Source organism: Saprolegnia diclina (genome assembly GCF_000281045.1).
Source record: "Saprolegnia diclina VS20 unplaced genomic scaffold supercont1.128, whole genome shotgun sequence".
Taxonomy (NCBI): Eukaryota; Oomycota; class Saprolegniomycetes; order Saprolegniales; family Saprolegniaceae; genus Saprolegnia; species Saprolegnia diclina.
The window spans coordinates 604-15,741 of record NW_008246195.1 but is presented as its reverse complement, the minus strand read 5'-3'; the positions used below and the strand labels follow the sequence as shown (position 1 = coordinate 15,741).

The window sequence follows — 15,138 nt, the reverse complement described above, 5'->3', positions numbered from 1 at the left end:
ATCCAGCGTTTGCTGAGGCGAGCGTGTAGCTGCCACTTGAGGATAAGCTGGAGAAGCCCGTTTGAACCGTTATCGAACCGCCGGCGCCGTTGGACGCTGTCGTTGCGCCTGCGGTTAGGATTATACTCCCGCCTGAGCCTGTGTCACCTTGACCGACAGACATTGTGATGGAGCCGGCTTGGCCAAGAGTTGCCTGGCCAGTCGATACGCCGACAGACCCGCTGTTGCCATTTTGAGAGACGCCCGTTGCAATGGCTATCGCACCACTGACACCGAGGGACGCGCTGTTCGCTGTTGAGAGCGTCAGCATGCCACTTGACGTTGCCGATGACGAACCCGTGGCAATGTAGATCGAGCCACCGGTTTGAATACCAGTGCCACCGGTCAATTGCACAAGACCACCTTGTAAACCGGCTCCAGTTGTCGCGCCGGCTTGAAGAGATACGCTACCGCCGATTCCACTGTTGCCGCTTCCGACGGTCACAGCAAACGAGCCACCGCCACCGAGGTTGCTGGTACCAGTATCAAAGAGTAGAGCACCAGACGGCCCCAAGTTGCTCGAACCACTGCTGAAGCTGAGCAAGCCGGAGACGCCAGAGGGTCCAGAGTTCGGCGTGGAGAGGTAAATTGCGCCACTCGACGTTGCAAGGCCTTGGCCAGACGTGATCACAACTTGACCGCCGGTCGCGGTGCTGCTGGCGCCTGCTCTTGCAGCGAACGTACCACCAGCAAGTGATGTACCGCTGCTGCTTCCAACAAGCGCTGAGATACTACCAGCACTGCCGGCAACAGCCGCGCCAGTCGAAATCAAAATAGAACCGGAGGCTCCCTGCGCACTCGAGCCAGACGTAAACATCAACGCGCCACTGACGCCCGAAGGGCCAGAGTTGCTCGTCTGAAGCGCGATACCGCCACTGGATGTTGTTTGACCAACGCCGCTGACGACGTTGATCGCACCACCAGTCAAGACACCACTGCCGCCAAGAAGCTGAACTGGGCCGCCAGCAAGGCCAGATCCGTACGTACTGCCGGCGCTTAGTGACACTGAGCCGCCGGACCCAACGTTGCCGCTTCCAACCGTGACAAGGAAAGAGCCACCTTGACCACCAGCACTCGTGCCGGAGCCGAGCACTAGGTTGCCACTATTGCCGCTGGACGATGTACCCGTGCTGAAGCTCAAGTATCCCGATGTTCCTATATGAGGAATGTGAGGAATCTGAGGTGCACGATGAAAGTAGGAGTAGTTCTACCACTAGATCCTGCGTTCGGCGTCAGGAGCTGAATATTGCCGCTAGACGTCACAGCGCCGACCCCAGACGTAAGGAAAATGGAGCCACCAGAGCTGAGAGGGTCCGACGTTGCACCCGCACTGGCGTATACGTTGCCGCCAAGCGTCGTCGTGCCGGAGCCAACGCCCAGTATGATGTCGCCTCCAGCTCCTACATTGAATGTGTGAAAACCTCACACAAGAGAAAAGAAGACCATACCCGCAGCGGCTGAGCCCGTCGTCAGCGCAACAGAGCCACTGTTACCGGTGCTGGAAGCACCAGTCGAGACTGTGATCACACCGCTGGTACCTGCGACACCCGAGTTGGCCGTCGACAGCGTGATTGATCCGGAGGACATCGTCGCACTTCCACCACTCGCTAGAGTGATGGCGCCACCGGTAAGACTTCCGACACCGCCTTGCAACGAAACGAGACCGCCAGTAGTAGCGCCAGTGCCAGCGTTGACCTGGACACTACCACCCGTTGCAATCGTGCCATCGCCCACTTGCAAGAGAATTGAGCCGCCGGCGCCTCCTGTCGCGGGACCCGTCGAGAGCGTCAGCCCACCACTGGTTCCGAAGCCGCTCGTGCCAGTAGCCAGCGAGATGGCCCCGGAAGAGTACTGAGTTTTGGCCTTGGTTGCTAGTGACGGCGCCGTCTGTAGCGCGATGTTGCCGCTTGACGATGCTACGCCGGTCCCGCTCATCAAATTGATGGAGCCACCGGTTTGCACGAGGCTGTCGCCAGCGGCGACTGTAACCCCGGCACCACTAAGCGTGTTGCCGCCGGTGAGCCCTGCCGACAGCAAGATGGCACCGGCTTGACCAGTTGGCGAGCTTCCCGAGACCAAAGAGATCGAGCCGCTGACCTTCGATGAAGCACCCGTAGAGAGCTGGAGGTCGCCGCTACTACCCAATACGCCTGCACGAGCAGAAGTGATTTGGACCAAACCGCTGGAGTTGCCGACGCCAACGCCGCTCTGGAGAAGCAACGCCCCGCCGACACCAAGATCACTGCTGCCACCGGCCAAGATTACGCTGCCGCCGGACGTGCCAACCGACGCGCCGCCTTGGAGCGTGATGTCGCCCGCCGACGCTTGTGGACTTTGAGTATCACCCGTTCGCAAATCGATGTTGCCCGTGTTGGCTCCACGCGAGCCGCCCGAGGCCACACTTACGGCACCAGATGCTTGACGAAGCGACTGTCCCGAGGCTATCGTGATCGTCCCCGTTGCCACACTGCCAGACATGGTGGTTGCCGAGATTGAGCCCGTTTGACTACGCCCCGATCCCGTTTGCACGACAACGTCGCCACCGCTGCTGCGATCTGCCGTGGAGTTGCCGCTTTGCAGCGAAATCACACCACCCGAACCGTGTTGGGTCGTGCCAACAGCCAGCGAAATGTCACCCGCTCGCCCCGCCGAGGACCATCCCGTCTAAAGAGATACATCATGGTGAGTTACACAACATGACGATGCGAAATATACCTGAAGGGAAATGTCACCAACCGTGCTGTTGGCGCTGCCCGTCGAGAGCGAGATACTACCACTAGCTCCGTCTTGTTCCGAGTTCTTGGTGACAAGAACCACGTCCCCGCCGTTACGAGAGCCACTTGCGCCCGATTGCACGACGACGTTGCCACCGACTTGTGTTGCCGACGAGCCGGCGCCGATCGTGACGGTACCACCCGACCCAGCTTGACCATCACCGCCGAGAATGTTGATGGAGCCAGCACGCGTGGTTCGCGACATACTGGACGTCGAGCCCGACGACATCACCACGGTACCAGTACTACCATCTTGAGCAGCGCCGGATGCAATGCGAACCACACCGGACGCTGCGCCCTTACCTACCCCGTCGCCTGACAAAGCCACGAGATCGCCACTGGTTGACGACGATGACTGCGTCGAGACCGTCACAGAGCCGGTGCGAGCGCTTGAAGCGCCCATACCACTGACGAGCGTCAACGACCCACCGTCAGCTAGCTGACTATCGCCAGCAGCGACAAGAACGCCGCTGCCACCTCTGTTGCTGACACCAGGCTGAACGACGATACGCCCTGCCGTAGATGTTCTGGCACTGCCGGTGCCGAGGACGAGTCCGCCAGTTGTGGTACCGGCACCCGTCGCAATTGTCATGTTACCAGACAACGCGCCCGCGGCAGACACAACGGTCACAGAGCCTGTCGACGCACTGGGGCTGCCACCGGACGAGAGCACGACGGCGCCACCGGTTCTTGTTTGGCTTGCACCTGCCGACACCACGACAGACCCGCCTTGAAGCGACTCGCTATCGCCGGCCGCGACTTGAACGTTGCCGCCCGCAGCATTCGAGGTTGAGCCCACACGAATCGAGACGTCCCCGCTCTTGGCTCCAGTGCTGCGACCGGTGGCCAAATTGATACTGCCTCGCGCTTCAGTCGTCAGCGAGACGTTGCCGCCGGTCTCCGAGCCAAAGCCGCTGACGAGGTTGACATGGCCGCCGCGTGATGCCAGTGTGTTGCCTGCCGTGATTGAGACGGAGCCGCCGTCGCTGCTTGCGCTTGCACCGACAGCTAGACGAAGGTTGCCGGCGGCACCTTTAAGCGCGTCGCCCGTTTGCACTGACACAACGCCCGAGGCGCCCGTTCTCGCGTCGCCCGAGGCGACAGTGGCTTGACCCGTCGTCACACCTGGAGTAGATCCGAGAGACACAGCGCCAGAAATGGGGCCAATCCCCGATTCAAGGCGTAAAGCACCACCTTCGACCGAGCTGTTGCCAGCCGAGACAATGACGTCGCCAGCCTTGGAAGCTGCACCACCCGCGGCCACAACCACGTTACCACTGGTGCCCGTTGATGCTGCGCCAGATCGAACGACCACCGCGCCGCTTCGTGTCGAATCGCCAGAGGCCACTTGTACGTTGCCACTGACGGTCGCCCCCGCACCAGATGTGATCGAAACGAGACCACCCAGCGAAGCACCTCGGCCAGAGGACAGAGCCAAGCGTGCGCCAAGCCCGCTAGAAGCACCAACTTGGAGCACAACCTCGCCGGCAGTACCTTGAGCAGCATCGCCGGAGGCCACAGAGACAGTTCCCGTGCCAGCAAGGCTTGAAACCGAGGCGAGACTTGCATCACCGCTACGCGAGTTGGCGGACAAACCTGAGCCGGATAGGACTGAGACTGTCCCACCGATGTTAGACTCGCTGGTACCACCTGAAATCACAGCTGAGCCACCACTCGACTGGGTTGCACGGCCAGCGTTCAAACGCAGCGCACCACCACTTGACGACACGGACGAGCCTGCCGCCACGATGACCGAGCCACCAGGCGAAGCGACGCCGGCCCCGCCCACGAGTGACAGCGCGCCAACGCCGAATCGCGAGCCGCCGACCGAGAGCAAGACACCACCAGACTCGCCGCTGTCTGCCAGCGCGGAACCAACAATCAAGTCGTTGCGGACCGTCGACGCCGACACCGTACGCGTTTCGAGCGTCATTGTACCACTCGACGCCACCGATATGGAGCTTCCCGAGCTCGATGCGCCCGTCGAGAGGCTGATACGGCCGGCGGGGCCCGTCGTAGCGTCGCCTGTCTTGAACACGAGCTGGCCTGACCCGTGCGTCGACGACGCACTGCTGAGCGTGACGTCGCCCGACACTTGCTGGTTGCCGGTACCCGACGTTAGACGAACAGCGCCACCGACTCGGTCGTTCGATGACCCAGCGGTGACTTCGACTGCACCACCTTGGCGACGCCCGCTGCCTGCGAGGACGCGCACGTTGGCTGCAACATCCGCCTGAGCATCACCACTGGACAGCGTCACGAGGCCGCTTTGGCCCAAAGGCGCGCTTCCCGAGCCAAGGGAGAGGGCGCCAGCGTCGCCGCTGGTCCCTGCGTCTCCAGTAGTGATGTTGACCGCGCCACTTGACGCTGACGTGCCGGACCCGGACCGAAGCAAGACGTCGCCACCGACACTGCCGACCCGGTTCACATTGCCGCCAGTGATCTCAATCCGACCACCAGCCGACACGTCACTGCTGCCGCCAGCAATTTGCACAGAGCCGACCACACCGGAGCGAGCACCACCCGTCGCAATGCGGATGGTGCCAGAGTTGCCACCGTTCGACGTGCCCGTCGTGACGGTGACGTTACCCGTTGCGCCTTTACCCGCACTGTTGTAATACTCGCCAGTGCTGGCAGTGGAGAGGTCCAAGTTACCGCTGAGATCCGGCGTGTTGGCACCGAGCGCGAGTCGACGTTGCTGCGCCTGGAGCGCGGCCAACAAGTCGAGAACGATCGCTTGCGTATTGACCTGCGTAAGGTTTGCCACACGCACACCGTGGTCCGACACGTGAAAGTCCTCGCGGACATCCACATACTCTGGGAAAATCTCGGCGACTTGCTGCGCAACGACACCGCGAATCGTCTCGTTGGAAAGCCCCATCATCTTGCTCCATGCGTTTGTGTACTTGAACGACTTGAGCTCGAGCTTCTGCAGCCGTTGATAAATGTCCTCTTCGTCAAAGCTCTCAATGTTGGTCTTGATGCGACTGTCGGACGGCGTCAATAGCTTCGCGGCTTGGATGGGCACGTGGCTCATGACCATGTCGGGGAGTGCGCGCAGCGTAATGTTGCGCGACCCGTCCTTGTTGGTATGCGCCACCGCAAACTGGCCGTCGACATGCGCCGTAAAGTTGACACTCTTGACCTCGACAATCGAGCTCTTGATCGAGAGACCATCCTTGGAGGACATGGAAAGCGACGACGTTCCCGTCGTCACGTCCACTGCATCGTCGGCCCGCGTGCGCACCGTCTTGCCGGTCATCGCAATGTCGCCATGCTGCTCCGTACCGCGTCCGCTGCTGAGGTTGATCGACCCGCCCAAGCGTCCGTGGCCGCCATGAATGGACGTGTCACCCGCTTTGCCGTCGACCACGCGGCCGGGCGCCAATGTGATGTCACCCGACGCGTCTGCGCTGTCACCGGACGTCAGCGTGAGAGGCCCGGATGGACCACGCGCCGCCGCCGACGCGAGAACGACGCGTCCCGATTGCCGCTCACCCTCCCCAGACATGACAGACACGTCGCCGCCGTGCATGTTACCACGCCCACCATTGATCGAGACGCCACCGCCGACCTTGCCGGCGCCGCCAGCAACCGCAATCGGGCCACCGACGTTGGGCGACGTCGCACCCGTCAGCCGAAGTGCACCAGGTGTTTCCGACGCACCCACATGGAGATCGAGAGAGCCGGATGCACCAGCTGGGCTGGATCCGGTTGCGACGATTGTGTCACCGGAACCGAGGACGCTGGCCGCCGATGAAACGGTCACGGCACCGCTTGCTGCTGAGGCACTTGGACCACTCACGATGCCAATGTCGCCACCGAACCCAGATGAACCACCTGAGATCGCAATGCCACGCCCCGCGTTCAGCGTCACATCGCCCACCGAGGCTTGCGCGTCGATCGAGTGCCCACGCAGTTCGATGCGACCTTGGTCAGCAGCCGCACCCGACACAATGCGAATGCGGCCACTTGACTTGCCCGCCCCCGTCGTGAGCTCAAGGTCACCGCTTGACCCTGTTGATGGTGTCGTACCCGACGCCAGCACGACACGACCGGTAGCGATTCCGTCGGCGGACGCCAACGTTACGTCACCGGACGAAACCGAGCCCGCACCGCTTGATAGAGACACCGCGCCACCAACCGAGGAACCGAGACCGCCCGCAAGTTGCACGGCGCCACCGACGGCGCCTTGACCACCGGCAAGCGACACGGTACCGCCTCCAGACAATGAGGAGGCGCCAGCAGCAACTTCGATCGCTCCAGCGAGGCCATTGGCACTGGCCCCACTGGACACGCGAACCGAGCTTCCTGGAACGTCGCGAGACGCACCCGCAGAGAGATGAATGGCTCCTGCGGTACTTGTTCCTTGACCGGTCGCGACCAAGATAGACCCGCTTGTTGGGCCGTTCGCCGTGCGCAACGCGATTGCGCCCGACCCGTCCGACCCAACGCCAGTTTCAAGCACAAGCTGACCACTTGCGCCTTCACCCGCGCCAGAACGGATGGAAACGACGCCACTAGAGGCCGATCGAGAGGTCGACGCGCCGGCCTCGATAGAGACGTCGCCGACACTATCGCCAGCGCTTCCTGTCGAGATGGCAATGCTGCCCGACGTGGACGAGGAGGCGCCCGTCGAGAGAGCGATACTGCCACCTGTTGTAGCAGCGCCACTAGCTTCCAAGCGAAGGTGGCCACTTCGAAGTGCACCTTTGCCCGTGACCATCGCGACGTCGCCGCCTTGGCTCGCCTGGCTTGCACCTGTTTGAAGCACAAATGCGCCGCCGTCTTGCTGTTGGCTGTCGCCAGTCGTCAACGACAACGAGCCAGCCGTACCTTGTGCCGACCCTGCCGCGAGCGTGATATCGCCCGAGGTAGCCCCCTTTGAGGTTTCGATCGCGACGCGACCCGACTGCACACTGGACGAGCCCGAGCGCAAACGGACGTCGCCGCTCTTGCCGCTCGACGACGCCGCCGACGCGAGATCGAGGCGTCCAGACGACATGTCGCCCGCACCGCTCGTGACCACCGCGTCGCCGCCGGTTAGACCGGCACCGCCGAGAAGCGTCACCTGCCCACCAGTGCGCTTGGCACTACCGGCAGATATTTGGACAGAGGCTCCGTCCGCAGCGCTACTGTCACCAGATCGCACGTGAACAGCACCGGCTCGAGTGTTGAGGGAGTCACCCGATGCAACCGAGACCGAGCCCGATGCGTCCAAAGACGCCTCGGACAATACTGAGATGTGCCCGGACTGTCCGGCGGTCTTGGACGCAGCGCTGAGAATCGTAACGTTGCCGCCGACGCGCCCTTGTCCACTTGTGATCGAGAGTGCACCGCCAATGTTGCGACTGCTGCCAGCGCTGAGGTTGATGGCGCCGCTGCTTGCATCCGACGACGCAGCCAGCATGGAAATATCACCAACAGTGGCATGGACTGCGACCGTCGCCGCTGTGACAGACGTTTCGCCGTCCGACGTAACATCGACCGTGCCGCCGTTTGATTCGCTCGCCAGATGGACACGACCGCCACGTGTTTCCGAGCTCCCAGCAGCGACAATGACGTCACCGCCTGTTGCAGAGTGGCTGGCGCCAGCGGTCAGCCGCAAGCTACCGCCATCTTGAACCGATCGACCGACGGCAATATCAATCGATGAAGCCACGCGCCCCGCGCCCGAGACAATTTCAACTTTGCCGCCTTGGATCGCACCGCTGCCGGCAGAGACGCGAACATCGCCGCGAAGCCCGCTGCCACCTTGCACTGTCACCACGCCCGCTTCGGCATCAGCGCTTGCACCGCTCTGTAACGCAATATCGCCGCTGCGACCGCGGTCGTTCTTGGACGTCGAAATGGTAATCGCGCCAGACGCGCCAGTGGTCACGGTAATGTCGCTCGTCTCCGTTGCGAGCGAGACGACACCGTCCTTGCCAGATGCCGCTAGATTCAGCAACCCGTCGACGGTCGAGATGCGCGCACGACGACCATCAATGGTCACATCGCCGTCGCTGGACGACAGCGCAATGGTACCCGATGGACCGTCGGTTGCTTGGCCGCTTTGGAGCGTAATGCCCCCGCTGATCGCCGACTCGGCCGTTGCCAAGGAAAGCGAGCCACTGGTAGCACCAGCCCCGGTACGGACGTCAATGTCCCCGCCGATGGCAGAGCGGCTGTCGCCGCTCCGCAGGACAATTCTGCTGCCGTCGTACGCGGCCATATTGGACGCCGCCGAGATGCGGACGCTGCCACTTGCCCCCGATGATGCGCCGGTCGACAGTTCAATGTTTCCGCCAGTCGCAGAGCCACCGGTAGAGATACGAACATTGCCGGCCGCTTCAGACGCCATTCCCGTCGCCAATGTGACGTTGCCACTGCGAAGTTGACTGTCGCCACTCACGAGGTGGAGGCGGCCGCTGGTCGCCGCATCTTGAGCAGAAGACACGGAGACATCGCCCGAGTCGCCGACCGAGCTGCCGCTGCGCAAGTCGAGGGCACCACCATGGGTCGAGCCAGAGCCAGCCGCAAGACGAATAGAGCCGCCGCGCACACCAGCACCGCCAAGAATGGCCGTTTCGCCGCCAATGCTCGTCAAAGACGCACCACTGGAAACTACGACGCGGCCCGGCGTTGCGGTTGCATTCCCTGAGCCCACAAGAATCGCGCCCGTGGATTCACCGACACCAGTGTGCAAGGTCAAACTGCCACTTCCATGGGCGCTCTCTCCCGTCGCGAGGCGCACTTGGCCACTTGTTTGATCGCTGCGGGGGCTGTGAACATGCACGTCCCCACTACGTGTGCCGGCACCGGACACAAGTTCGGCGTTGCCACCGACCATGTAATCGCTGGCCCCAGCACGCAGCGTGATGGCGCCCGCCGTCCCAGTCGACGATGAACCGGCCGTAGCGAGAATGTCGCCACCTTGAGTGTCGCTCGATCCGGCCGTGAGGCGAATGGCACCACTGCCGCTCGACGCGTCGCCTGTCATCAGCGAAATCTCGCTGCCAAGACGACTCGGTGCCGTCGTGAGAGCGATGGTCCCGGCCTGTTGACTGGATGCGCCACTTGAGAGGCGTACCGAGCCACCCGTAGTGTCGCCCACGCCGCCCGCGACAAGCACGTCGCCAGCGGTACGTGTACTTGCACCGCTTTCGATGCGAACGGCACCCGAGGCCGCGGCACTGGATCCAGTCTGAATGTGCATCGCACCAGACGCGTCCTCACGCGCCGTTCCAGACGCAAGAATGACACGTCCAGTAGATGCAGCGCTCGTGGAGCCGATTTCCACACGACCGCTCGTCGTACCCGCACCAGTGCCGATCGTAACCATACCACCGTCGCCGCCTGCCGAAGCCGCACCAGCGTTGACGCGAATGTTCGACCCTTGCGGCAACGCACCGGCAGCCAAAACAATACCGTCGTCGCGTAATACCAGGGACGAGCCTTCCGACCCGACCGCGAGGCGGATCTCGCCGGGCGCTGTCTGCGAGACACCCGACTGGACAACCACGCTACCAGAGGCGCGCGAGCCACGGCCTGACGAGACCACAACGTTGCCAGACAAAACGCCTTCGCCAGAGCGAATGGCCAACGAGCCCGAGTTGTCGCTTGCGCCAGATCCAACGGCGATGTCGCCCGACACCACGGCACCCGCGCCCGAACCGATGTTGACGGTCCCGGACCGTGACCCTTCACCCGACATCATCGCGACACCGCCAGATGTTTCCGAGGAACCCGATGCCACAAAGACAGAACCGGATGCCGCAGACAAACCGGATGCCAGAACGACATCGCCGGACGATTGGTCGCCATTGCCAGAACTGAAGCGAAGCGAGCCACTCGTCTCGGATTCCGACGATGCAACGTCCACGTCGCCGCTGACAGTCCCCGCGCCGCTCATGAGCGCTAGACGGCCGCCAGTCGCCGTTTCCGATGTCGAGCCGGAAATAGAAAGGGTACCGCCTTCGTGGGTCGAACGGCCGCCGGCGAGGCGGACAGCGCCCGCCCGCGCAGCCGCGCCCGTCACGATGTCGATCGCGCCCGACTCGTCCGAGCCCGCGCCGGATGCGAGCGAGATCGTCCCGGTCTTCAATGCCGACGCCGAAGCAAGGTTGATGGCGCCGCTGTCAACAAGACCACGACCACCAACCAACGAGATGCGGCCTCCACGACCGAGGCCCGATTCGCCAGCAAGAAGTTCGACGTTGCCCGCGTCGGCGCGTCGCGAAGCGCCGGTCGAGATGACGACAGAGCCCGAGGCATCCGTCGCGCCGCCCGTCGTCACGCCCACGTTGCCCGAGGCCGTCGAGTCCTCGGACGCTATGGTCACGGCGCCGCTCGAGAGCGACCCACGACCGCTCAAAACGGTAACGTTACCACCGTCTTGACTTGCGCTCGCACCCGCGCGCACTTGAAGGAGACCAACGGCAGCCGAGCTGTCGCCAGTCGACACAATCACGGAGCCCGAGCCCTGCGACGCGGCGTGTCCACTCGAAATGGCCACGGAGCCAGTGCGATCGCTCGATGCTGTCGACATGCGCGCGTCGCCGGACTGCATCGTGCTGCGACCGCTTGACACATCGATGCTTCCACTTGTAGCACTCTCGGAGGCGCCACCAGCAACGCGGACGGTACCACCCGAGGCCGTTCCCGACCCCGAGCCGCCCGACAATGTCGCGTCGCCGCCTTGCGCGCCGCCGTGGCTGCTTGCAACGGCACCACCTGCAAGCGCAAGGTCGGCGCCGCCATCGGTCTCGCTGCTCGACCCCGCAGCCACAAGGACGTTACCCGCCTTGTGACTTCGCGTAGAAGCCGACGTGAATGTAGCAGTCGCGGCGTTGCCCGCGATAACTTGAACACGACCACCGACGTTCGGGCCGTGCCCACCGGCAATACTGACAGTGCCAGCAGGGCTGGTACCCGTTGTGTTACCGGACGCGACTTGAAGGTCACCAGAGGCCACATCGGAGGACCCCGTTAGGATCGTGACATGGCCTGAGGCATCGCGGTGGACACCGGAACTCAAGCGCACGTCGCCAGAACGAGAACCAGTCATCGCAGACGAAATGTCGACGGCGCCAGAGGCGCCGAGGCGGCCAGCACCGCTTTGAAGAGCGAGGGTGCCACCTGAGGTGCCACCGCCAGCTTCGAGAGAGACAGTGGGCCCCGTGGAGGTGTCACTCGTACCCGCCTTGATGAGCACCGAGCCGGAGGTTGTCGTTGCATTGCCAGTCGAAATGGCCAGCGTGCCCGACGACACCTTGGCGTCACCAGTCGTAACCAAAGTGTTGCCACTCGCATCGGACGAGGCCGACGCGAGTCTTACGTCGCCCGAGATCGTCTCGCTGCCGCCGCTGAGGATGTGCACGGCACCACCGCCGAGACGGCCTTCGCCACCCACGACACGGACGTTTCCTCCGAGAGAAGTCTCGCCTTGTCCGCCGGCGATGGTCGTCGCGCCGCCGGCGTTTACTCGACTAGACCCGGCGGCGAGCTTGATAGCGCCCCCAGAACTCGACGAGCTTGCACCCGCCGAGACATGTACAAATCCAGCGGTGTTGGGAGCACGACCAGCGGCGATCGTCACACTCCCAGACGATGTCGTGGCTTGCGCCGTCGACAAGACGAGGTTACCGGTCACTGGAGCGTGACTCGAAGCAACAGACACGTCGCCACTGCGAATCGAACCCACGCCAGAGACGAACTCTAGAGCACCGCTTTCGGCGCCAGCACCCGTTCCAACCTCGACATTGCCGCTTTCTTGGCCACTGGCACCGGAACTGATCGCAATAGCGCCACCCTTGGACGCAGTCGAGGTACCGCCTTGGAGTGACAATCGGCCTGGCACCATGGCACCAGCACCGGCCGTCAACGCTACCGACCCACCGACACGGGAGCTCGTGCCGCCGCGCACGTGAATGTCGCCGGCATCGTTGCCCGTTGCATCGCCCGTGGCCACGTCGATGTTGCCCGTACCAGACACATTGGTCGTCGTCGTCAGACGCACATCACCACTCGTGCGCTTCGCGCTCGCGCCCGACTGGATCACAACGTTCGCTCCGACGGCTTCATCCGACGCACCCGCTTGGATGGCCACTTGGCCACCTTGACGGGCCGCACCGGCTTGGATTGCCACCCGCCCCGCTGTGTCGGTTGCTGTAGCACTCGTTACACGAACTTCACCGGACGCCGTCGAGCGCCCCGACGTAATTGTGACGTTGCCACTCAAGGGCGAGTTGGCGCCACTTGCGAGCGCCACGTCGCCGGACACGCGTTTGCCCGCGCCCGAGACAGCCATGATAGACGCGCCGATATCAGCCGACGTGCTTGCACTCTCAAGATGGATGCCGTCTTGAGCTGCGGTGGACGTACTCTTGCCTTGGATGATTCGAATACCACCAGAGACGGCGCCGTTACCGCTACTCAGAGCGATCGCGCCAGACGAACCTGCCGACGAATCGCCCGAGCGCACGTTGATGGTGCCAGACGACCCAGCCGACGTTGATGATGCGACCAAGACGTTGCCAGACGCCATCGTTCCATTACCAGAGACAAGTGCCAAGTCGCCGCCAGTTACACCATGACCAGCAGTGAGTTGCACGCGGCCGCCAGTAGTACCAGCGCCACCAGAGATGGCCACGGTCCCCCCAGCCATCATAGACCCCGTCGTCGCACCAGCAAGCAACACGAGGTCTTCGCCGCGTGCAGCACCCGAGTTCCCGACTTGGACAACCAGCGAGCCTGCTTGAGAAAGACGACTCGAGCCACTACGAATCGCGACGTCGCCACCACGGCCTTGGTCGCTCGAGCCACCAAATACATCGAGAGTGCCAGCGTTGGCGGTCGCCGATGGGCCAGAACCGAGCAAAACGTTCCCCGAAGACGTGGCGCCTTGGCCAGAGCTCAATTGCACACTGCCCGAGGTCCCACTGGATGTGGCACCCGACTGAATGACGGTTGCACCCGTCGCTTCTGACGCCGCACCCGATGACACCGTGATCGCACCTGAGACTGAGCCGGAGCCGGACACCAGTACAGCAGCACCGCCCGTATTCGTAGCAGTGCCCGCCGAGAGAACCAAGGCGCCACCGATCGCGTCCGAGCCGCCTTCAGCGACCAAGCTTGCAGCCGATGCCAAAGCGATACCACGAAGCGTGACATTGCCATGCTTGGTCGTCGTTGACACACCACCGACAACTTCAACGGAGCCGCCGGTATTCTTGGCGGTTGTCGAGCCACCAAGGACTCGCACCATGCCGCCGCTGTCACCACCTTGTACCGTTACAGAGCCAGCATTTGTTGTGCCACGACCACCAGAAACAGTGACGGAGCCACCGTGTTGCGCCGAGTCGCCCGCAGTCAAGTTGAGATGACCGCCGACAAGCGCGCCTTGCCCAGAAGCCACGACCATGTCACCAGACCGCAAGTTGGCTGCGCCTGTTTGCAGGGTCACGGCACCAGATGATTCTTTCGATGCACCCGAGCCAATAACGACGGCGCCAGTGCCCTTAGTAGACGCTGCCGTCGCGATGGCAACGTCGCCACCGGCTTCATCTTGATGACCGCTCGTGATGGAAACTTGGCCAACACGGCGCTGCACCGAGATGCCAGCGGCCAAACTCACGTCACCAGTTGCAGACACACCAACCAGAGCGTCGCCACTTGAGATCGACACGCTGCCACCGAGACCCGCAGCGAGGGAAATGTCCCCCGCAGCCGCCTTCGCAGCCGCTGACGCAATCGTGACATTACCTGATGTCGTTCGTAGCGACATGGCGCCATCGGCGCTGGCCAAAGCAATCACGCCGCTGCCATGCACTGACGTCCCTGACGAGACGTCAACCGAGCCACCAAGCTTCTCCATCGATGAGCCAGCAACGAGCTGAATCGAGCCACCGTCTTGAGTTCCGTTGGCTGCGAGGATGCTCACACGACCTGCGGGCGCGACGCTGGACACACCCGAGGAAAGCATGATCGATCCACCGTCGGCCGTCGAAGATGATCCACCTTGAAGGGACACGGTACCCGCGGTCGAGCCTGATCCAGAGCCAATGACGACGCTGCCGCTCTTGCCATGACTGTTCCCAGAACTGACCGCAACAGCGCCCGAAATGTCTTTACCGGCACCCGTCGTTAGCGTTGCGCGACCGGACGTTGACGAAGCGGACGTCTGGAGAAGAATGGTACCACTGCTTCCAGCGGCACTCGAGCCGCTATTGATATTGACGACACCACCCGTAGCCTTGGACGACGCTCCACCACCGATGTGCACATCACCGGTTTGGGTAACGCCGTCGCCGGCCGCAATCGAGACACGCGCGCTCGTCGGGCC

At 62.9% G+C, this 15,138-nt stretch overlaps 1 protein-coding gene across 1 annotated transcript; it reads right to left on the bottom strand.

Annotated features, from left to right (window-relative positions):
- Positions 1 to 384: 384 nt before the first annotated feature.
- Positions 385 to 14,898, bottom strand: SDRG_16427 (hypothetical protein; the record flags this gene model as incomplete). Its single annotated transcript, XM_008622636.1, has 9 exons — positions 7,524 to 14,898; positions 4,527 to 6,830; positions 3,384 to 3,938; positions 2,755 to 3,116; positions 2,215 to 2,703; positions 2,085 to 2,173; positions 1,665 to 2,038; positions 499 to 702; positions 385 to 446 (listed from the first exon to the last, which is right to left on the bottom strand). Exons 1-9 carry the CDS (start codon positions 14,776 to 14,778, stop codon positions 385 to 387), a joined length of 11,694 nt encoding a protein of 3,897 aa, XP_008620858.1. The 5' UTR covers positions 14,779 to 14,898.
- Between the last annotated feature and the right edge of the window lie 240 nt (positions 14,899 to 15,138).